The sequence below is a fragment of the Salmo trutta genome, chromosome 21, assembly GCF_901001165.1.
Source record: "Salmo trutta chromosome 21, fSalTru1.1, whole genome shotgun sequence".
Classification (NCBI taxonomy): Eukaryota; Metazoa; Chordata; class Actinopteri; order Salmoniformes; family Salmonidae; genus Salmo; species Salmo trutta.
The window spans coordinates 31712256-31737798 of record NC_042977.1 but is presented as its reverse complement, the minus strand read 5'-3'; the positions used below and the strand labels follow the sequence as shown (position 1 = coordinate 31737798).

The 25543-nt window shown below is 41.7% G+C and overlaps 1 protein-coding gene across 1 annotated transcript; it reads right to left on the bottom strand.

Annotated features, from left to right (window-relative positions):
• Positions 1-23812: 23812 nt before the first annotated feature.
• On the bottom strand, positions 23813-24685 carry LOC115156432 (early nodulin-75-like). The gene has a single exon (XM_029703863.1). It carries the CDS (start codon positions 24683-24685, stop codon positions 23813-23815), a length of 873 nt encoding a protein of 290 aa, XP_029559723.1.
• Positions 24686-25543: the final 858 nt, after the last annotated feature.

The window sequence follows — 25543 nt, the reverse complement described above, 5'->3', positions numbered from 1 at the left end:
CCTAGGCTATTTCCAGACACAGGACCTGGTTAGACCTGGTTAGACTGTTATCTAGAAGAGTGAGTGACTGTAACTGTGTATTGTTTTGGCAGTGAATGTACAAATGTGTCCGACGTACGAAAACACACACAATCAAAGCACACCTCCAAGACCCAAATCTCGTTCTCAGTTGCATTTTCTAATGAGAACTATTAAAACTGAGGCTAAATCACTATGTTCAGCCCCCCTTTCATATCAAATTGCACTATTACTTCCAACTGACTGTATGGATAGCTTTTTTCAATCCATGTTTTAAATGATTTCTGCTGAAAGTGGTCCACGTGTCTTGTGCTATGTTTACACAGAGCCCAATTATTATTTACATTTTTTCCACTAATGGGTCTTTTGATCAATCACTTCAGATCTTTTCACATCAGTTATTTTTCAGGGCTAATCTGATTGGTCAAAAGACTCGATTTGGGCTGCCTGTGTAAACACAGCCTAGGTGCCTCAGACTGTTCAACTTCCAGTAATGTAGCAGGCTAGGTGTCAAAGAGTTTTATTCAACGTGCACATACACATCAAGTTAGTGCTGTCAAATAGGTGAAGACATTTAAAATCTTATTATGCATTTTGGCTGTATGAGCAATTTCTCTGAGTTTCTAAACACTTGGGAAACAAACAAACAAACACATTTGATCTGCATTTAACTTGCTGTGTACATCCATGATTGTGAAAGGGGAGTGATGCCCTTACAACCAGGTCAAGGAATAATTTAGGTCAACATGTCGTTACAGAAGCTCTAAGAAGAGTTGGAAGTGATGACGAACAATGCTATGTTGTTCCAGTCAATAGTCGTCTACTCTGATATTTCCAAGATGCAGTTTCATTCGAACAGAGGTCAACTGTCGAAGGTCCTGTGATCATACTTAGTTGATTGTATTATCTCCTCGATGTGCAAGTCGCAAAATCTCATGACTACAGCAAGAGAAGAGAACATTTCAGTAAACAACATGTCCCTGTGGCCTTGGAGTGTTTGGCAGAGCTGAAACATGCCCTAAGTTAACCAAGACTTGTTCTTCAATGTTATAGGCCTATTGATTATATTAGTAGTGGCGTTTGAATAATGATATTGATTGTGATGGATTCTATATGTTAAACAGGTTAAACGTAGACAGACTACGACTATTAATTAAGGCTTAATGAAGCCTTTATAACCATTTTATGAGACATGTAGATGATTCAGAAATAATTCAGAACAAAGTTATGCTAAATAAAGGGTGACAAAACGGTAGATGTCATAATGAATCATGTATCTGACAATACTGTTAAATCATTCATTACAAAAGTTCTGACTGCTTCCATCTTTTAACCTGCACTGCTTCTGTGCTGAGTTTGATATCTTACAGTGAGACAGACTTGCCAAACATCAGTAACCCCCCCAACCTTGACAAATTGGTCTGGTCCATCATGTGATCATGTGACTGTGACAACCTGAATCACATGTCACTTAACTAATTAGAATGAATCTCATCAGAATGACATGTTCCTGACTGCAGTATATAAGCTACCATCCCCTCTCAACAGTAAATCCTAAACTGCGCAAAATACCCAGAGCAGCTGATTCATTACTATTCATTGCGTTTAGTTAATACAGTTTACTCTTAGATTAAAAGACACACAGGAATTTGTCTTCTGGGATCTTTCAAGGTGAACTTCATTCAACTTCAATCAAGGTGTTTGGCAGTGAGGCCATTCCACAGTATACCTATACTATTAGAATACTGACACACAGACCCATTAGATAGGCTACATGGTGCTTCACAATAATGTGTTTTCCACAGATAGGTGATACAGTATGCCTGCTAAATGTGTGTATGCCAGTTCAGATCTCAGGACTATACCACCAGCTGCTGTGACTTTTACCCCTATAATTGCATCAGCTCATGTCCAAACGGGAAATGAAAACAAATTGTGAGAAATAAACAATGTTACTCTCAATACATATGCTATATTATTTATAGACTACTTCTGCTGTTTTTTATGAAAAAAATTCAGGTCATTTAAGCCTTGTTCACTCTATAGACCTTAATGCTCAAATCAGTTTTTTTTTTATAATCCGTTTTGGAGTATTGACTGTCCAAATAGCAAGTTACAAGTGACAAATGGGATTTGTGTGTGTTCAGGCAGCAGTTATTTGCTGACATGGCTACACTAGTTGGCAATGTAACGACAGGTGTGTGCGCAGTGGTGTAAGCTGATTGGTGGTGGTGTTTGTGCTTCCTCAACTCAGAAGTTATGTTGCAAGCTAAGGTGACAACAATGCCTGCCATGGACATTTCCCATTTGCTTTGAATGTTAAAAATCATAGCGTAAGATCACTTTTAAAGCCTCAAAAGATAAGATTATCCAACTTTCAAAATGAGTCATTTTTGTCTAGCCACAGCAGTCAAGTAGCTAGCTAGGTAGCTGTTTAGCTTTCTAGCACATTAACTAATTTGTTTGTAAACAATGAACAAGCTAGTTAGCTACCACATGTTCTTGTCAAACTGTCAACAGTAACTAGCAAGCAACAAGATATGCCAAATAACAGTCTAAAACCCTATTGAGGGCAAATAAATCAGATTTGATCTTTCAGACAAAAGTCGCATGGCCAGGAATCAGATTTGTATCTGATTTCAAACCACCTACGGTGGTGGTTTTAAATTTGGCTTGAAATATCTGATTCCATGTTGCTTTTTGGCTGTTCAGACTGCAGGCAAAATAACAGATTCTAATCAGATCTGAAGAAAAAAATTGATTGGAGTCACTTCAAACTGCCAATGTGAACAAGAATTTAGTGAAAAACTATTCTTGAAGTGTTTACATCCGTCTGCCACTGCGGTGAAGCAATACACATTATTTCCGAGCACATTGAACGTAGTATCTCCACTTGCACTTTCATCTTCTGCACATCTATCACTCCAGTGTTTCATTGCTAAATTGTAATTACTTCGCCACTACAGCCTATTAATTGCCTTACCTCCCTAATCTTACCTCATTTGCACACACAGTATAAAGATTTTTTCTATTGTGTTATTGACTGTACGATTGTTTATTCCATGTTTAACTCTGTGTTGTTGTTTGTGTCGCACTGCTTTGCTTTATCTTGGCCAGGTCGCAGTTGTAAAGGAGGACTTGTTCTCAACTGGCCTACCTGGTTAAATAAAGGTGAAATAAATAAATACAAATGAAAAACATCTCTGGGTCCATCATCATCATTTTTTTGCGCTGATTATGTGGGTAGCTGCTTGAACACAAACCTGGTCATACAGTGACAGGCGTACAGGGGTGTAGCTGGGGCACGGTGGAGTGTGTGAGAGCATCCCCAGGGAGGGAGGGGAGGGAGGCCGAGCCAGTGATCTGATTATAATGAATCAGAACTAGGGAGAACAGCCTGGATGCCTGGCCACTAGCCGCTTAGTAAGTGGTTCTCCACTCCATTCCACAGCAACAGCATGCACAACTACAATTTACAAAAACATTGGGCAGCCAAAAATGTGTTTAGATTTTGATTCAGAATTAGCTAATGTTACCTTGAGATATTTGTTTGCAAAAGGCGACTGAATGTCATAAACTATCATAGCTAGGCTAAACAGTTCCTAAAGCTTTTCAAACACAGCATAGCATATGAACTGTGGGCAACTTATAATAGTTTAAGTAGAAATTTGGATATGGATAACATTTCATAATGGAAATGGAGTTTGGCAGATTGATGCTTGCTAGTCTATGGAAGTAACAGGATCAAACCCCAGGGGAGGTCCCCTGGGAATAGTTCCCAGTCCCCGGCTTCCCAGGTACCAACATCAAAGAACATCTGTTCAGAGACAAGGATATTACAGCATGACCTCTCTTGACTGAATGGGTAAATAGTGAAACAGAATGTTTTTTATTTATTTTACCAGGTAAGTTGACTGAGAACACATTCTCATTTACAGCAACAACCTGGGGAATAGTTACAGGGGATAGGAGGGGGATGAATGAGCCAATTGTAAACTGGGGATGATTAGGTGGCCATGATGGTATGAGGGCCAGATTGGGAATTTAGCCAGGACACCGGGGTTAACACCCCTGCTCTTACGATAAGTGCCATGGGATCTTTAATGACCTCAGAGAGTCAGGACACCCGTTTAACATCCCATCCGAAAGACAGCACCCTACACAGGGCAGTGTCCCCAATCACAGCCCTGGGGAATTGGGATATTCTTTAGACCAGAGAAAAGAATACCTCCTACTGGCCCTCCAACACCACTTCCAGCAGCATCTGATCTCCCATCCAGGGACTGACCAGGACCAACCCTGCTTAGCTTCAGAAGCAAGCCACCAGTGGGATACAGGGTGGTATGCTGCTGGCAATGTGGCAGGTACTTGAGAATTGCCAGCCCTGGAGACCAGCATGAAATCATTGGACCTCAGAATTGGATCAGGTGCCATTAATGTTAGAGCTCAGTGCATCCTGTTTCCATTGATCATCCTTGAGATGTTTCTACAACTTGATTGGAGTCCACCTGTGGTAAATTCAATTGATTGGTCAACTGTGGGACCTGCCTATATAAGGTCCCTTAGTTGACAGTGCATGTCAGAGCAAAAATAAAGCCATGAAGTCGAAGGAATTGTCCGTAGAGCTCCAAGAGAGGATTTCTGCAGCATGTAAGGTCCCCAAGAACACAGTGGCCTTCATCATTCTTAAATGGAAGAAGTTCGTAACTACCAAGACTCTTCCTAGAGCTGGCCACCCGGCCAAACTGAGCAATCAGGTGAGAAGGGCGTTGGTCAGGGAGGTGACAAGAACCCAATGGTCAATCTGACAGAGCTCCAGAGTTCCTCTGTGAAGATGGGAGAACCTTCCAGAAGGACAACCATCTCTGCAGCACTCCACCAATCAGGCCTTTATGGTAGAATGGCCAGATGGAAGCCACTCCTCAGTAAATGGTACACTTGGAGTTTGCCAAAAGGCACCTAAAGGACTCTCAGACCATGAGAAACATGATTCTCTGATCTGATGAAAACAAGATTGAACTCTTTGGTCTTAATGCCAAGCGTCATGTCTGGAGGAAAACAGGCACCGCTCATCACTTGGCCAATACCATCCCTACGGTGAAGCATGGTGGTGGCAGCATCATGGTGTGAGGATGTTTTTCAGCATCACCAAATCGACTTGAACCCAATCGACTTGAACCCAATCAAATCTCTGGAGAGACCTGAAAATAGCTGCGCAGCAACGCTCCCCATCTAACCTGACAGAGCTTGAGATGATCTGCAGAGAAGAAAGGGAGAAACTCCCCAAATACTGGTGTTCCAAGCTTGTAGCGTCATACCCAAGAAGGCTCGAGGCTGTAATCGCTGCCAAAGGTGCTTCAGCAAAGTAAGTAAAGGGTCTGAATATTTATGCAAATGTGTTATTTCAGTTTTTTATTTTTAAAACATTTGCAAAAAAAACAAAAAAACGATTTAATCAATTTTAGAATAAGGCCGTAACAAAACAAATGTTTTTAATTCACCTTTATGCACTGTATGTAACAAAATGAAAAATGTCACGAATTTGTAAAACTTATGATATGTTAGGAATTCTAGCTAGGTGGCTAGCTGGCTAACGTTAGCTAAGCTATGGGTTATGGTTAGGGTTAAGTTTAGGAGTTAGGTTAAGGTTAGGGTTAAGGTTAGGGTTGGCAGACATGTAGTTGTAAAGTAGCTAAAAAGTAGTAAGTAATTGAACGTTTTCTAATTTGCTAAAATGCTAAAGTTGCCCATGATGAGATTCAAACTTGCAAGCCTCAGGTTGCTAGATATTCGCGTAGTACATCCACCCAGACATCCCGACTAACCACTACTTTCATTTCGCTTTAAGTAACCATCTGCCTTATGTAACCATACCAAATGTAACATCTCATACCAATTTGGGTGTCGTGGATATACATTTACTATGTTATGTCTAGTCTATGAGACCAGGCTGGTTATTCTTAGTGCAATATGTGTTACTCTCCTCTGGACCAACTGCAAGTTATCTACGTCCCTCTTTGCCGCATATGACCACACTACTGGGCAGTAGTCCAGGTGCGACAAAAATAGGGCCTGCATGACCTGTCTGGTCGACTAAGATGTCAAGAAAGCAGAGCAACGCCTTCTCATGGACAGACCTCGTCCCATTTTAGCAACCATTTAGTCTATGTTATGACCATGACAGCTTGCTATCTAGGGTTACACCCAACAGATCTCAATAAATACTAAATACTACTACTATTATACAGACTCTGGGCATTGTGTTGAGCAGACAAGTCCCAACAGGACAGATACCTCCTGAGAAGCTGCTTCTAGTGGGGCTTGGCTTCGCAGGATTCATGCACCATGAACCAGATGGTCACACTTCTTCAGGAACAACATAATTACAGGTAATGTGTATTTTATTTTATTTAACTAGGCAAGTCAGTTAAGAACAAATTCTTATTTACAATGACGTCCTACCAAAAAACGTTAATAAAAAATACAAATAATAATACAAATTAAAAAAAAATAATAATAATATATATATATAGGACAAAACAGACATCACGACAAAGAGACAACACTACACAAAGAGAGACCTAAGACAAGAACATAGCAAGGCAGCAGCACCAGACAACACAACTCATCATGCATTCAAGGTGATTTTTACTTGGAAAGCAATTAGATGCTATAGGATAGTGTACATGGTATAATGCAATTGTAGATGTAGATACACATCTTTCAGTTTCTTTGATTGTGAACTGTGCGTTTTCACATTCAAGGAGACATGATCCAGTTAACTTATTTTGTAATTTTCCATTACATCAAACTTTTTCAATTACAACAAATACTTCACTCAGAATGAGTTAGTCATTCATTGTTTTTCAAAAGGGTTACAAGGACATGCATAACAAATAGAATATCTGAATAAATGTATTGTATGTACAGTAACACATATAATGCAGTACAACAAGTTATTAGTCAGGTTAAACATATTAGCGAGAATCCTCTACAGAGAGACTTAATTAGACCTAATAATATTAGTATTACTAGAGAGCAGAGCTTTTACTGTAATTGCTATTATCCTGTTTCCTAAGAAAAGTGGAGTGTTGCAGCACTCTTATGTTTCTACGATAACAAACTAAAGGGGGTGGGGGGTTACATATTTCTGTTCTACAAGTGGGTATGTTGCAATTACAACACTTATAAACAATGCATCAACATCACAATGGCATTTTCCAAGAAACTTCCAAGAGATAGTTTGTCTTTTCAGTTAGTGGTCACAATCTCGACTGCCATAAATATTCTCTTGTCATTGCTGCATTCCTGGGCCTACCACAACCTTTGAGGATTTGAAAAGAGATGACGCGGTCTGGCCTGGTCTGGTCTGCTGTCTCTGCACCACTGCTCTCTCATTCCACTGCCCTGACCCGAAGGGAACCTGATCAAGTTGTGTCGTGAGCTGCAGAGAAAACAGACGCTGATAAGGGATTTGGGGAAGACAGATTGATGTAGAATAAAAGACATGATTTTTCTTCCACTATGTCACTACAATGAGTACAGAAGTGGAGACGATAGACACACGAGGGCTTGTAGAAACCGGGGACACGTCATCATCCCACAACAGTTGCGCTACTTGCCACATATAACAGGAATGTTCCACTAGGATGACAGAGGGACTGGCAGAGCAGGCTGAACACAGGAAACACCTTCTCCTGACCCACCAACGCCCAAACCTCCACGCCTCCCCACTGAGTCCTCCTACTAATCCCAGGTCTGGGCTATCTTCTCTGGTCAGCCAAGACAAATGGCTGTGTCTTCTATGGCTGGTGGTGGTGAAGCAGCAGGTGCTGTGGCTGTCAAAAAGCCCTTCACACCTCCCTTCCCCCACTCCCTTCCCTTCCCCTGCTCACACCCCTGTGTGTGTCTGTCCTAGCCACCAGCCATCATCACTGCAGGAGGGGGGAGGAGGGGGAGGAGAGGGACACTCCAGGCCTCTGCTTTGTTATCAGCATGCTGCAGCTTTGAAGTGAACAAGTGAAGGCCAAAATCTGGACTGTGTTTACTTGAAGGCATGAAGGCAGGCAAGTGAGGCATCCTCTTGTTGTTGTGTGTCAGGAAGGGTGAGCTGATAAAGGCAGAGTGGTAGAGTGGCCCTGGCTGTGGCTGTCTGTAGTATGATGATGACATGCTGAGGTAGGACAGGAGGAGAGGATAGGAGAGACCAGGGCCCATACTTATAAAGTGCCTCAAAACAGGAGTGCTGATTTAGGAGCAAGTTTTGTTTTTTAGGTCATAATGAATCAAATTACCTGGACAGGAGAAACCTGATGCTAGATCAGAACTCCTACTCTGAGACATTTTGTGAACACGGGCCTAGGACCAGGCAGGGTTGTGATGAGAACCGACTGGAGCTCCTCTTACTCACTAGGATGTGGTGGAGACAGATAGACAGGCAGGGAAGTTCACATGGGGGAGTGTTGCCTACGTGGACATGATTCATAAAAAGGCAGTTACCACCACTACATTAAATGATATCAATGTTAAGAAGGCAACACTGAATACTGAAACACTACCAGGCAACTGTACTCTAATGTGTCAATGATATAGACTAAACAATCCTTTTCATTCGTATGTATTTTGCTGTCAATAGAACATGTCCTATTCCATTATCCAATAAGAGAATGATTGGTAAATAGGTTAGCGTTTGAAACATTCTGTACAATGAAGGCAATATGAAAAAACAAGTAATTATATCCACTTTATTCCTAAAGCAGAAGGCACAATATCCCTAGTGAGGGTTGATAATGAGATTTCCCCCCTTCTCAGTAGCCAAAATGTAGTATTTTTGTTGTCGCTTGGGGAATGCAGGAAACATGTAGCCTTGAGACTGCAATTTATTTATTTTTAAATTACTGAATGTCAGTGCTTTATATTTACATACCTTGATATAATTCCATCATTAACAACAATAACATTGGTGTAAAATTGAATGAGATGGCTTCATATTTCTTATAGCTTCAGTTTGGACACAGGCTTGATGATGTCAGACAGCTAGTCTGAGGTCAAGGGTCAGATTCCACATCATCCCGTCCTGGTCATTAGGCCTTGTGAACGCACCCCCTCCCCCAGATACCAGCGCAACACATGGACCCTGTAATCTCTAGTGATGTCATCTAGGGGTCTGGACGTTCTTGCACCGCAAAGGCCAGATAGAATCATAGAAGCCCTCCAATCCTTGTTCACTTCAGTTGCTATTGCAGACGTGCTGCAAGCCCTCAGCGAGTTGGGTGCCAAGAATGTATTTTTTAATTTTTTAATTTATTTCACCTTTATTTAACCAGGTAGGCTAGTTGAGAACAAGTTCTCATTTACAACTGCGACCTGGCCAAGATAAGTGCAAAGCAGTTCGACATATACAACAACACAGAGTTACACATGGAATAAACAAACATACAGTCAATAATACAGTAGAAAAGGTCTATATACAGTGTGTGCAAATGAGGTAAGAAGGAGACCAAGTGTACATATACTGTAGGAAGGCCTCTGTCATGGGTCTGAGCTGCTGAGGCATATCTAGATGTTGAGGGTCATCTCATCTGATGGTATATTTGAGTTATATATGCTAATACCAAGCTTTCATTTCCAATTGTTGATTCTGTATTCTTGTCAGTCGTTTTAACTGATTTTTTTGGTGCCACGTCACATTTATTTTACTTAACCTTTATTTATACAGGTCTTTATCATTGAGATAAAATCTATTTCAAGAGAGACCTGGTCTAAACGCAATCTAGTGTCACTTTGCTTTACTAACTACCTTTTCATTGGCTTTAGTATCATTATTTTGTTCTTTAGGTAATGTGTTGCCAAATAATAATTTGGTACATTTTGATACCACCACACTGTAGAAAATACATTCTAAATGTAAAAGGAACTACCGCCAAGACAACTTTACATTATATTTTTGTGCCATTTAGAAAAGAACAAAGGATTGTGAATTCCCTTCAAGTTATGCCTGATGAACAACAATATAAACCAGAGCTTGTAAAAGTGACAGTGAAATGGATTTCAAAGGGATCCCAGTGACAAGGGAGGAATCATCAAAGCCATTATGTCAATCTGATAAGACTTGTGCTGTTTTCATTTGTGAGTGTTTCTGCTTTAATCTCCCACAATTGCTGATCTTCCCTTATCACGTGCAACACCGTGTGGAATTCCAACAGCTGATAAATGTCTTTATCAGTAATGTGATGTGAGGAAAGACAGAAATGTGTGGAGCATAAAATATTCACTGCAAAAAAAGTGATGTGTGGCATGTAGCTCGCAGAAGTTTGTTGAAAAAAAGAAGCAGAAAAAATATATATTTTGATGAGTTTGTTTTGCTTTACGACTTTAATATTCCATAATGAAAGCAAAAGTATAAACGTATAAATTAACACAACATTAGCAATTTGGCTTTTAGAGCGAGGTAAATCTCCTGTGCGTTGATGTCAGGAGAAAGTAGCAGCAGCAGAAAGGCAATAGCTGACCTTGTCCTTCTCTGCTGTGGGTCTGTGGGTTTTGGTCCAGGGACAGGAACTCCCAGTACAGACACTGTGTCTGCGATCGACTCCACTACTTCACAGTAGAACGCTTTGTTCCCTGCCACCAAGGAAAACTTAAGACAACAAAAACACACACATTCTGGAAAAATGAACATTTGAGAATTTAAGAAGGGCCCGTTTCTCCTCAAAGTGTGCTTTGGTTTGGGTTTCAGTGGTAAATAATATTCCCCCATTAGAAAGAGTAACATTTGGGAATTTCAGAGAAATATGTCTGGAGATAACATATGATCATGTTGTTAATAACCAATTAATCTAGGCTCACGGCCAGAGGTGATCGGTTGTGATGTCATGGCATGCCTTGATAAAAGAAATGTTTTGGTATTACGAAAGGAACCACATAACCACATAGTGACCCCAGACATATGTGCTTTAACTATGGGGGGTTAGCTAGCGATGGCTTGCTTGAGGAAATACCAATTGAAGACCACAGCATAGTCAAATAATGTTAGGGAAGCATGTCACTAGAACAACAACTCTAAAAGAATTGTAAGAAAATTGAGAAGTAGAATTGTACAGATGAAAAGATAAAGAAACATTTCGGGAAAGGTCAATATGGGTATAGCAGTTGAAGTCTGTGAGAAATAGTTGATTCCCTTCCATTTTGGTGTGTTGAAATTGACCAAAAAGGTGGCTGGGTGTTACAAAAAAATGAGTTCTCCAATCATGTGTGTTGCTGCTGTTTCCTGTCAAGCTGAAACATGGCTCATTACATTTTTCTCAAGTGCGATGAATTTTTCATCCCCTGAAGCTAAACAAAATCTCCACAAACTCCACCCTACTCTCAATAACAGGGTGAGTCACTCCAGCATAAATGCACAGTATGTTCCTACATTTTTAGAAAGAAAGGTGGCTAACAAAAATATGCTATCCAGAACATAAGAGGGTTCTTTGGCTATCCCCATAGGATAACCATTTGAAGAACCTTTTTGGGTTCCATGTAGAACCCTTTCCACAGAGGATTCTACATGGAACCCTTTCCACAGAGGATTCTACATAGGTAGAACTTAAATCCTTTTTTCTAAGAGTACTTTGCATTCAGAAAGTATTCCTACCACTTGATTTATTCCACATTTTGTTGTGTTACAGCCTGAATTCAAAATGGATCAAAAAAATGTTTTGCCACCCATCTACACACAATACCCCATAATGACAAAGTGAAAACTTATTTTTTAGAAATTTTTGCAAATGTATTGAAAATGAGATACAGAAATATATAATTTACATAAGTATTGCAATTAGAGCTGTGAGTCTTTCTGGGTAAGTCTCTATCCATTGCACACCTGGATTGTACAATATTTGCCCATTATTCTTTTCAGAATTCTTCAAGCTCTGTCAAATTGGTTGCTGATCATTGCATTTTTCAAGTCTTGCCATAGATTTTCAAGCAGATTTAACTCAGCCACTCAGGAACATTCACTGTCTTCTTAGTAAGCAACTCCAGTGTATATTTGGCCTTGTGTTTTATATTATTGCTGAAAGGTGAATTAATCTCCCAGTGTCTGGTGGAAGCAGACTGAACCAGGCTTTCCTCTAGGACTTTGCCTGTGCTAATCTCCATTCCATACATTTTTTTTTTATCCTGAAAAACTCCCTAGTCCTTAACGATTACAAGCATACGCATAACATGATGCAGCCACCACTATTCTGGTGTAAGTTGTATTGGATTTGCCCAAAACATAACGCTTTATATTCAGGACAAAAGTGAATTGCTTTTACACATTTTTTGCAGTATTACTATAGTGCATTGTAAAAACAGTATGCATGTTTTGGAATGTTTTTATCCTGTACAAGCTTCCTTATTTTCACACTGTCAATTAGGTTAGTATTGTGGAGTAACTACAATGTTGTTGATCCATTCTCAGTTTTATCCTATCACAGCCATTAAACTCTGTAACTGTTTTAAAGTCACCATTGGCCTCATGGTGAAATCCCTGAGCGGTTTCCTTCCTCTCCGGCAGCTGAGTTACAAAGGACGCCTATATCTTTGTATTGTCTGGGTGTATTGATACGCCATTCAAAGTGTAATTAACATCTGCTTCCCCCCCATCTACCAATAGGTTATTTCTTTGCGAGGCATTGAATGACCGCACTTGTCTTTGTGGTTGAATCTGTGTTTGAAATTCACTGCTCGACTGCGGGACCTTACAATTATTTTTTATGTGTGGGGTACAGAGATGAGCTAGTCATTCAAAATCCTGTTAAAAACTATTATTGCACACAGTGAGTCCATGCAAGTTATGTGACTTGTTAAGCAAATTTTTACTCCTGAACGTATTTAGTCATGCCATAACAAAGAGATTGAACACTTATTGACATTTCAACTTTTCATTTTTTATTAATTTGTAAAAATGTCTAAAAACATAATTCCACTTTGACATTATGGGGTTGTGTGTAGGCCAGTGACAAAACATCGAAATGTAATCCATTTTACATGTAGGCTGTAAAACAACAAAATGTGAAAAAAGTCAAGGGGTGTGAATACTTTCTGAAGGTACTTTATACTGTACAGTCCTACCATCATAAAAAATATATATAATACAATGTTGTGAAATCTACACCTTCGCAAGAGGTGTGTCACCTGCACTGATCTCCGCATGTCTTCTCTGAGTTTGCATAGCGAGTTGATTGGGGCGATAAATAGTTGGTTTATGAATCGGCCGGCACTCCCTCCCACCCCACCCGTGTCTCAGAGCAGGTTATCTCCTCCAGCAGCAAGCTGCCACACGCCTCCTGCACCTGATTGTCTCATCTGCACATTCCAGACGAGAAGGCCAAACAAGCTGAGACACAGCACCCCAAAGACACTGATACACTTGTTCAGCCAGCCATCCGCAGGTGTAGCTGCCCTCGTTTTCTCTGACTCTCTGCTGCTTCACCAGAGGTAGACAACTGGGCGAGGCTTCGTGGAGTGGAAGAACACTATGGCTAATCATTGAGAAGAAAAGAGAGGAAGAAGTCAATGACAAATGACCTTGCAACCTCAAGGAGCGAGGTGGAAAAGAACAGCCAGTGGCAGCTTCTTTTCTTTTTTTTGGCTTATGTTAATTACTTTTTTTCTCCATTCATTTTTATTTGCAAGAGTGCTCATTCAAGATTGATGTGTTGTTCATAATGTGTTGAGCATTTTCATCAGGCTACTTTGTGTAGTAACCATCCTATCACATTTCAAATAAATCCACAATTGCCCTATACAGTATGCGGTCTCACTTCCCCGGTTAGGCCCTTCGACTCTGAATTCTCTAGTGGGGTAGGCATAAGGGCAAGCATGAAAGCATGTGTCATTTTAAAAAAGAACATTTTATCCGACCAATTGTATAGATCTGAATTGAATTTAATCAACTGCCACCCAAGCAAAATAATGTTATTTCGCTGGCTCAGATGACTAGTAGATGAGAAGCATAACTTCCAGGCAGAAATCTGCCTCTTTTTCTTTTTAGCTTAGTTCATTCATACACCTCCTCCTCCATTTCTGCCTCAATAGATTCAAGCATTTCCCCACCATGCTGTTTACTCAGCCATTGAAGGAGGAAATCACAGGAACTGTGGCATTTTGGTGATGTAATTGGCAGCAGATGGAGAGGAAGATGGAGATAAAGAAAGAGGAATGCTAAATAATATCTGTTTGGCATACATGTACCATGGAGTTGTCAGTACAGGAGGGGCAAGGGGACTCTTCTAAGACATCTAGCTCTAAGCTTCAATGCCCCCCAAAATGTATATAATATATTATATTGTGGCTTATGGGTGTGTTGGGGAAATCAGAGTTTAACTTGGTTCTAATATGGAGGCTTGCTACGACAAAATAGTTGTTTTTTTGAGAAGGATTTTGTATTATCTCCAGCTGATCGTGGCTCACGCAAGGAAATGTAGAAAATGAACTGGATATGCTAATACAGCAGAAACACTATGTACTGGGCATAGAGTGCATTATCCGCCATTCCTCATTCACTCGTTAGCATCAGCTGAGCTTGGAGTAAGATTTATTAGAATAACTTCTCAACCAACCTTGTCTTCTTGGAAATGCCCCCTATTTCTTCCAGTCCAGGGGCAATCCCCATATTTTCCCTGAAAGCCATTGCAATACCATGAAAACGCCCCAAAAAGAGGGTCAAGTAGGCTCTTTTCTATACCCTAGCCTGTTGACAATGGAACATTGAAGGAACAACAAGCCAGGGCTGAGTAAGAGGATGGAGTGACTGAGGACACAGGCTGAGACCTGCTCCGGCATTAAGTTATGCCTTTGTAAAGGCTGAAGCACTTGCCTGTGGCAGGTGCAGGGAGCAGACATGACGAAGCTGAGCCGCTGAGCTGTTCCTATTAAGAGGTACCCAACATGTGGAATTGTCAGGACAAGTCAGAAACTCAGTCAGCAACCACCCGGTTCAATAAAAGGCCACTTGCACTTCCAAGCTTCAGCAATAACAATGGGAAAATCCCAGGATGTTTAACTTCACCAAACACTTGCACTTCCAAGCTTCAGCAATAACAATGGGAAAATCCCAGGATGTTTAACTTCACCAAACACTTGAAGGTTTCTCTTATTTGATATCAAATAAAATGTTATTTGTCACATACATGTGTTTAGCAGATGCTATTGCGAGTGTAGCAAAATGCTTGACATGTAATGTGAGTAAATAACACATAGTTTTGACATTGTCTGAGAATGCTTTTATAATGCACTCTCCAACAGTGGGGAAAATTAGTATCTTACCTATTTTGTGTCATCTAGTCATTTCCAAAATGAACAATCCAATTATATAACTTTTGGATACTAAACAAATTAAGACAAAAATCCAACAACAAAGCAGGAAGAGTGCCTTAATGACCTTCACTGATCCAGTTCTCGCAAGGGCCACTAGCTTAGTTGGTCCACTGTACTTCAACGCACATGTTCTCATCAGTGGTCACTATAATATACCCATTCTATTCACCTAAATCTAATGTGCCATTCAGCTGACTTTGAATACCCAACATGTAATAAAGAAACAATTAAAATATTGTTGCCATCTCTCTCTGTAGTTACTGTGCTGTGAATGGCAGGCACCTGTACCTGTACGGTGCAGTAAACCTCAAAGCTATGTAAGCAAGCATGTCCCATCGTGTTGGGAGGGATTCCTCTAATCACAGTCTGACAGTAATGATCTGTATGGAGCTGACTCTGAGGGGGAAAACAAGAGTGAAAAGGTTAAACAAGAGCAATGTTTGTAGTTAAATAATATTTTAGAAGAAGCAGTGATGTGATTCATAAGGTGTTACTGTACACTCACAATTCATAATACTGTCTTGTTATTTTTAAGTGCTGTGAGATGGACTTTGGGTTACAAAGCTATTGTCGACCTGTTTTTCACAGGCCCGTAGCCTAGTTGTTTTTGGGTTAGGGTTAGCTATGGCTAGGGTTGAGCCTGTGTGTGGACATGAAGCTAGGGCTAGGGTTGGGTTTATGTCAGGGCTCCAGACTGCAACCATTTAGTAGAATTATGAGACCCGTGTACTTGGCTGTGCGAGTAAAACATTTATTTGGTCGCACCGGTGCAAGTTGCACATTTTACCTTGTCACCTCAATCAAAGCATCCTATTTTTTTTTGCCAGATAAAATCCTGATTTGATCAACTGCATTATCCTCATGATTCCTGTGATGAAAGTGTCTGCCCTGCTGCTGTGCCTGGGCCTGGCTGCTGTAATGAGTAATCCTCACACTCTCTCCCCCCCTCGTGCATGCTGAAAAATGCATTCTGATTTTATAACATTTCGAAATGCAATTGCAGGAAAAAAACACAACTTTGGAAGCAACTACTGTTGTCCATGTTAAAGAGAGGAGGATCTCAGCTTTCTGTAGGTATATCTTTTCTTCTCAACTCTCAATATTGAATTCAAAGCACACTGATTTACAATCGATATATGGCTTTGAAATAAGGAGTGCATGAAATGCGAATGGGCCATAGCGAGTTCACTAGGCCTCGTTGGGTAATAGGTCTACTACTGATGCAAAGGTTTATTAGGACACTGCATTTACTGTTAGATGAATTCATGGGTACAATAGGTGTTATATTTAGAGAACGTTTTTGTTGTTGTTGGTGTGACCAAATCATGGGCTGAGACACCAACTGAAAAGTGGGGAAAATGTTAGTCTGGAGCCCTGGGTTATGGTTATGACTATGGCTTGAGTTGAGCTGGGGTGTGGACATGAAGCTAGGGTTAGGGTTAGGGTTATGACTAGAGTTAAGCTGGGGTGTGGACATGAAGCTAGGGTTAGGGTTAGGGTTATGGCTAGAGTTGAGCTGGGGTGTGGACATGAAGCTAGGGTTAGGGTTAGGGTTATGACTATGGCTAGAGTTGAGCTGGGGTGTGGACATGAAGCTAGGGTTAGGGTTAGGGTTAGGGTTATGGCTAGAGTTGAGCTGGGGTGTGGACATGAAGCTAGGGTTAGGGTTAGGGTTAGGGTTATGGCTAGAGTTGAGCTGGGGTGTGGACATGAAGCTAGGGTTAGGGTTATGACTATGGCTAGAGTTGAGCTGGGGTGTGGACATGAAGCTAGGGTTAGGGTTATGACTATGGCTAGAGTTGAGCTGGGGTGTGGACATGAAGCTAGGATTAGGGTTAGGGTTATGACTAGAGTTAAGCTGGGGTGTGGACATGAAGCTAGGGTTAGGGTTAGGGTTATGGCTAGAGTTGAGCTGGGGTGTGGACATGAAGCTAGGGTTAGGGTTAGGGTTATGACTATGGCTAGAGTTGAGCTGGGGTGTGGACATGAAGCTAGGGTTAGGGTTAGGGTTAGGGTTATGGCTAGAGTTGAGCTGGGGTGTGGACATGAAGCTAGGGTTAGGGTTAGGGTTAGGGTTATGGCTAGAGTTGAGCTGGGGTGTAGACATGAAGCTAGGGTTAGGGTTATGACTATGGCTAGAGTTGAGCTGGGGTGTGGACATGAAGCTAGGGTTAGGGTTAGGGTTATGACTAGAGTTGAGCTGGGGTGTGGACATGAAGCTAGGGTTAGGGTTATGACTATGGCTAGAGTTGAGCTGGGGTGTGGACATGAAGCTAGGGTTAGGGTTAGGGTTATGGCTAGAGTTGAGCTGGGGTGTGGACATGAAGCTAGGGTTAGGGTTAGGGTTAGGGTTATGGCTAGAGTTGAGCTTGGGTGTGGACATGAAGCTAGGGTTAGGGTTAGGGTTATGACTAGAGTTGAGCTGGGGTATGGACATGAAGCTAGGGTTAGGGTTATGACTATGGCTAGAGTTGAGCTGGGGTGTGGACATGAAGCTAGGGTTAGGGTTAGGGTTATGGCTAGAGTTGAGCTGGGGTGTGGACATGAAGCTAGGGTTAGGGTTATGACTATGGCTAGAGTTGAGCTGGGGTGTGGACATGAAGCTAGGGTTAGGGTTAGGGTTATGGCTAGAGTTGAGCTGGGGTGTGGACATGAAGCTAGGGTTAGGGTTAGGGTTATGACTATGGCTAGAGTTGAGCTGGGGTGTGGACATGAAGCTAGGGTTAGGGTTAGGGTTATGGCTAGAGTTGAGCTGGGGTGTGGACATGAAGCTAGGGTTAGGGTTATGACTATGGCTAGAGTTGAGCTGGGGTGTGGACATGAAGCTAGGGTTAGGGTTATGACTATGGCTAGAGTTGAGCTGGGGTGTGGACATGAAGCTAGGGTTAGGGTTAGGGTTATGGCTAGAGTTGAGCTGGGGTGTGGACATGAAGCTAGGGTTAGGGTTAGGGTTATGGCTAGAGTTGAGCTGGGGTGTGGACATGAAGCTAGGGTTAGGGTTAGGGTTATGGCTAGAGTTGAGCTGGGGTGTGGACATGAAGCTAGGGTTAGGGTTAGGGTTATGACTAGAGTTGAGCTGGGGTGTGGACATGAAGCTAGGGTTAGGGTTAGGGTTATGGCTAGAGTTGAGCTGGGGTGTGGACATGAAGCTAGGGTTAGGGTTAGGGTTATGACTATGGCTAGAGTTGAGCTGGGGTGTGGACATGAAGCTAGGGTTAGGGTTAGGGTTATGGCTAGAGTTGAGCTGGGGTGTGGACATGAAGCTAGGGTTAGGGTTAGGGTTATGGCTAGAGTTGAGTTGGGGTGTGGACATGAAGCTAGGGTTAGGGTTAGGGTTATGGCCAGAGTTGAGCTGGGGTGTGGACATGAAGCTAGGGTTAGGGTTATGACTATGGCTAGAGTTGAGCTGGGGTGTGGACATGAAGCTAGGGTTAGGGTTAGGGTTATGACTAGAGTTGAGCTGGGGTGTGGACATGAAGCTAGGGTTAGGGTTATGACTATGGCTAGAGTTGAGCTGGGGTGTGGACATGAAGCTAGGGTTAGGGTTAGGGTTATGGCTAGAGTTGAGCTGGGGTGTGGACATGAAGCTAGGGTTAGGGTTAGGGTTATGGCTAGAGTTGAGCTGGGCTGGGGACATGAAGCTAGGGTTAGGGTTAGGGTTATGGCTAGAGTTGAGCTGGGGTGTGGACATGAAGCTAGGGTTAGGGTTAGGGTTATGACTAGAGTTGAGCTGGGGTGTGGACATGAAGCTAGGGTTAGGGTTATGACTATGGCTAGAGTTGAGCTGGGGTGTGGACATGAAGCTAGGGTTAGGGTTAGGGTTATGACTAGAGTTGAGCTGGGGTGTGGACATGAAGCTAGGGTTAGGGTTAGGGTTATGACTAGAGTTGAGCTGGGGTGTGGACATGAAGCTAGGGTTAGGGTTAGGGTTATGATTAGAGTTGAGCTGGGGTGTGGACATGAAGCTATGGTTAAGGTGGAACTTTCTTTTTATTTTGTCTAAATGAAAAGTCAACATTGTTACCAATACATTTTTTTTATAAATGTGTTATAACTTTGTTACAAATACTTGGTTGTCAGTTTTCAAACTTCCTCTAGTCTATTTGTGCAGGTAGTTTCCAGTTGTCAGAGTGCTTCAGTAATCCGTACAGGTACATGTCTCCTGAGAGATTGAGTGACATCCCCTGCTTTAAACAGTGTTTTGTTTATTGAAGCCTGGGAGATGGACTGTGCTGCTAATCTCTTCTGACACCACCATGGGGGTGGATCTGCTATTCATTGACCCTAAGTCAACAGAACAAGGGACGCAGAAGGGAGAGCACGCTCTTCAGTCTTTGATTTTCCTTTTCTTCTGGAGTCTTTATTAAACAACAAGGATTCCTAAGTTTACATTTAGAGTATGTGTGAATGTTTTTGTTGTTGCTTTTTTTTTGCCTTTTTAAGAATAGAGCTGTAAGACATCAGTGACAGGTCTACTAGTTAAAACGAACAAGTGCCCCACAGGTGCCTTGCAGGCAGAGAAAATAATATTGCTTGAAGGTATATTTATATTCATGTGATTGCATGTCGGTTGGTTTTCATTTTATCTTTGAATTTGGAAATCAGCATGGTGGTTAGAAATCTCCCAGTACATCTCTCAGGTTTAATCATCACAGGCTCAAACAACTTCTGGATCTTACACTTCATAGTTTACATCAAACTTGGTCAATTATCCTGAAATCAACTTAACTCATAGCCCTAGCTTTAACACTAACCCTAAATAATCATAACTCTAGCTCTAGCCTAACCCACACAATTGCATTGAGTGACATTACTAGTCCAATGCACATGGTTTCCACTCAGCCATACTGTAATGCTTTCCAAGGCCAGACTGTGGTGCTTTATACATTTGATCAAATAATTAGCCCTTATCTGATGCTGTCTTGTCCCCTGAAGAATAAATCTGTCTTGACTATAGACAGGTTAAACCAGCTCTTATCTGGAAGGCATCTTAATGTAGCCACTGGCTATCTAGCGTTAGCGTTTTAGAATCATAGCCTGTGGCGGAGAGAGAAAGGGTGGCTTATTTTCAAAAGACTCGAAGAGCTTTCAAACAGGGTGACAAAGACAACAACAGGAAGTTATTTTGTGAAGTGCCCGAGGCAGGTGAAAAGTTCATATACTGTAGCTTACAGTGTCATTCTACCCCTATTACCTTTTAATAGTCTTTATACTTCTATATGAGAAAACCTTGTAAGTAGAAACGGTCAACAATGAACATGTATGACATAAAAAGTAGCTTGTCCATGTGGGCATATTGTAATGTCCCCATAACATAAATAGGACCATATAACAAATAGCTGGCTGCAGTACCTTCACCCTACCCCCCTAGCTATGTTCTGATTCACTTATAGGGCCATTTATGACAATTATTAAGTATATTATCACCTCATTCCCTGTACTCAGTCTTCCTACTTCATAGAGAGGTTAGCACTTTATATCTTTATATTAGCAACAAACTATTACTATGTTATTATCACTTTATTCCCTGCAGTAATGTGAAGCGCTACCTAGATGGTATGTGGAAAGGGGAGACCGGAGGATGTCTGAGCTGCCAGGTAGCTCTTGTTGAGAAGTGGTTTAAATCCAGAGGTGATGACCTGAACCTGGGATTACCTGTCCTGGAGGGAGAATGGTGTTAGCCCCCTGTCACCTCACCTGACGACCCACAACCTAGATCCTCTTCAGTCAAAATGATCATGTCAAGGCTTTACACACTTGATCACACACAAACGCACACGTGCACTCACAGTGGTTTGAGGTCAGCTTTTGACTTGCTAGAATAAAGTGTTATTGTTAAAATCTTCAGAGTACATTCCCCCACATTTTTATTAGTGTAATTATTTGATCAGCTCTTTTGAGAGTATAAAACGACATAAGGTCTGAGTTTATTGTAAGCACAGGCATGTGGTGTAAGGTAGCCTACTGTAACTATATCATCCTGAGTAGGACATTTTTCCAAGTGCTTCACACCCACATAACTATGTGACTCCTGTAATCATAATGATAGACTGAAAGGCAGGAGAGGAGGAGAGGAGAGGCAGGTAGCACTACCCCTAACCAGAAGAAAAGCCCTACATTCCAGGCTGTGATTCTGAGTAGCACCCACAGCAAGTTAAAACACGCTGCACTAAGCACCATCACTGTTTTAGTAAATATTTGTATAGTTAGTGGTGTTTGGGACAGAGGCATTGCTGTAGGACACAAAGATGGGTTTGGTTTCCCAGAAGTTTTTGAATTCAATGGAAAAGTGGTACACCTGCTGAAGATCTGGCATAGCATCGTTAATAAAGTCTGTCTATTAGATACATTCAAATTTGTCTGCAGTTTGATACTATTTTAATTTGGAAACTATGCTTTCTGACAGATTATTATACTATTGTTAATTCTAACTAATGACATACACAAAACATGAACAGTTCTTTGAATAGTGTAAATAAAAAATGTATCCTCAGATTGTTTTTCTTCGTCGGTTAGATTATTATCTAAATCTTCTATGACAGTATTGGCTGTAAACACATTTTTTTATGGAGACTTGGAGGATCCAGAGACATTACAGACAGTCCAGCTACACCAACCAAGATACAGGAAGCACGGTAGATACCACCTGTCATTCAAATTCAAAACACCTGCTTCCTCAAGGGTGTCCATCGCCAGCTGTCTAGGCTGAGGAAGAAAACCAACCTCATATTTTTATTTGATGAAAGAAATATTGAGCTAACTCAAACCAGAACTACCGTGACACTTCCCCCACTGAACTGACGCAAAACACCTAATAGTATAAATGTTTATAGTATCTTACATACCTCCTAATATTTCCCAAATTCGGGAATCCTCATCCCTTGCCAAGCTGTGCTCCTTTTTTTCATGTTCAGCGCAGCTGCTCTGTTCAAGGCTGTGTTGAGCTGTGGCCCAACTGAATATTAATCCCACATAATGATTTCCTCAACTCATAGCCAATATAATCATAGTAAGAATGTATCCAATTCCACCTGCTTCCAGGGTCCATTTCGATTTACTCAACTCCTCTTCTAGCCGTATCTCTGTGACAATCATTTGAATGACTGACTAGACTTTTAACATGTAATATTCACAGTGAGAAGGACAGAGAGAGCATCATTGAGATAGATTGCTGAAATATGATCGGTCAGTAAATTGTCTTCCAGTTCCAGTGAATAACGGTCCATAATACTAACTGATTCCCTCTACAGGTTTATACTACTGTAGCGATGACAGAGACAAGATTGTTGTTAAGTGGCCTACCTACTGCACAACACATTTAACCTTTCAACCCCAGCATCTGTATACGAATCCTATTTGGCTTGACTTGAATAATAAGGATGACAACTGATATCACAATCTGGTCATGTGCTATCTTTGTGTCACTTTATATTTCAATAATGTGCCAAATAATTAACACACACTTCTTGGCGCCACTAGGGATGGCTGTCTATAAAAGAGATTGGAATTAGGCTATAATTCATTTCTGATGTTTGAGATGCAGAAGTTAAGAGAAGATATTTAGCATGTTTTTAACCCCGACGAAACAGTGTTAAACCAACAGCTATTGGGTCAGTTAGGAGATAAGCAGGAGACCTCCCCTGAGAGTAGGTGATGCTGTGTTCTGTACCTGGATAGATAAGGTCTTATTGCCACCACCTGGAGCTGTGCTGTAGTACAACGCCTGAGGAGAATAAGTCATGAATGACTTTCTGAAAGAGAAAAGAGAACTCCAGAACGGTTCTTATTTTGGGACCCTTATTGTTTTCACTCTATTAGATGGTTGTAGGGGAAAATGTGGGATGTTTCTCAGAGGTCACCCTACAGTATGTAGAAATGATCACTAACAGTAATACTGCAAAAACGCTGGCTCACAAAGTACACACCTAAAGTTACATATAGTGGACCCTAACATATGTGCCTGGTGTCAAAATACCTCACAGAATATTGACTTCTTGTCTGAGTTTCCCTTTTACTCGGGCCTACAGGATATTGGTCATGGCATGGCAGCCTGTGGGGTGGGGTGACTGGGAGTGCCCTTAATGGGGGGCATGCTACAGTAGACACCAGTGATTCACTTGGTTGTTAGTAACATATCTATCTCTAGGGAGGACATAAACCACTGAGTTAGTCAACAGGGTTGGGTTGTCAAGTCAAAGGAAGAAGACCAATGGGCAGTTGAAACAATGGCATAGGAGGCATAGAAGGTGAGTATGAATTGTAACAATTGGCTCTGCTCGCTACAGGAAGCTGTAGCGAGCCAGGAACCAGGAAGGACACTGGCCTATGCTCTTCCTCTGCTGCCTCTTCAAAGATACATCAGCCTTGCCTCACCTTGTCCACCAGGCAGCAGCTCTTTAAAAAGTACTCTGTTCTGCACAGGATCCTGTTTTTTCTCTGTCACTGGCTATTCCATGTAGGGTGGTTTTCTCTCTGTCACTGGCTGTTCCATGTAGGGTGGTTTTCTCTCTGTCACTGGCTGTTCCATGTAGGGTGGTTTTCTCTCTGTCACTGGCTGTTCCATGTAGGGTGGTTTTCTCTCTGTCACTGGCTGTTCCATGTAGGGTGGTTTTCTCTCTGTCACTGGCTGTTCCATGTAGGGTGGTTTTCTCTCTGTCACTGGCTGTTCCATGTAGGGTGGTTTTCTCTCTGTCACTGGCTGTTCCATGTAGGGTGGTTTTCTCTCTGTCACTGGCTGTTCCATGTAGGGTGGTTTTCTCTCTGTCACTGGCTGTTCCATGTAGGGTGGTTTTCTCTCTGTCACTGGCTGTTCCATGTAGGGTGGTTTTCTCTCTGTCACTGGCTGTTCCATGTAGGGTGGTTTTCTCTCTGTCACTGGCTGTTCCATGTAGGGTGGTTTTCTCTCTGTCACTGGCTGTTCCATGTAGGGTGGTTTTCTCTCTGTCACTGGCTGTTCCATGTAGGGTGGTTTTCTCTCTGTCACTGGCTGTTCCATGTAGGGTGGTTGTCTCTCTGTCACTGGCTGTTCCATGTAGGGTGGTTGTCTCTCTGTCACTGGCTGTTCCATGTAGGGTGGTTTTCTCTCTGTCACTGGCTGTTCCATGTAGGGTGGTTTTCTCTCTGTCACTGGCTGTTCCATGTAGGGTGGTTGTCTCTCTGTCACTGGCTGTTCCATGTAGGGTGGTTGTCTCTCTGTCACTGGCTGTTCCATGTAGGGTGGTTGTCTCTCTGTCACTGGCTGTTCCATGTAGGGTGGTTGTCTCTCTGTCACTGGCTGTTCCATGTAGGGTGGTTTTCTCTCTGTCACTGGCTGTTCCATGTAGGGTGGTTTACACAACTCTGAAAGACTGGGGTAAAACGGAAGTTAGGGAATGGAACGGTTTCAAAAATGTCATAACAGATATGACTACTGGACGATAATGTCAATGACTAACGACGTGATTTTAATTGGTCGTGTTCATGTTTCTTGTCCTGTTTGCATGATTAGCAAATACATGGGGTTTTATTGTTGTTTTCTGAGTGTAAAGTAATACTCATGTTGTTTACAGCTTATCAACTCACCTTTCATCTCCTATCGGTGACTTCAGTGCGGGTATTTGATATTCCTAAGTTATTCATATTACACTCATTACTTTGCCCTTTACCCTTGTCTTATTTCAAACTTCAATAGCTGCAGTATGTAGGCATGCTGCGTCAAAGTCACAGTAGGAGTCATGTGTCATCAAGTCACTTGACTCAACGATCAGTATATTTTGCAATGTCTCTCAACTGTAATTGGAATCTGGGATTTGTGATAGCTGTCTGGTCACGACTAAGGCAAGGACATCTTGTGTGACCACAGCAAGGCATGTAGGAAAAACACACAGTAATACAATACATGTAATAACTGTACGGTATAGAAATACAGTTTTGGGGAGAGTACCCAGTGATTACAGAAATAGAATAGTCCCAAAAGTGACAACCCCGCCCATCTTGAACTCCAGTCAAGCTCAATCACACTCAAAGTATTTTAAAGACAATAAATACTATTTGAACACAGGTCTACTAGTTATACATTACTTTATGAAAAAGCAGAAGAATCTGTAAGGTCTCATTTTCTATAGGAATTCATATGTTATGCAGCACTTTATGTTGCTGTAGTAATGCAGCCTTGAAGAAAGTTCCCAGTCTGATACAG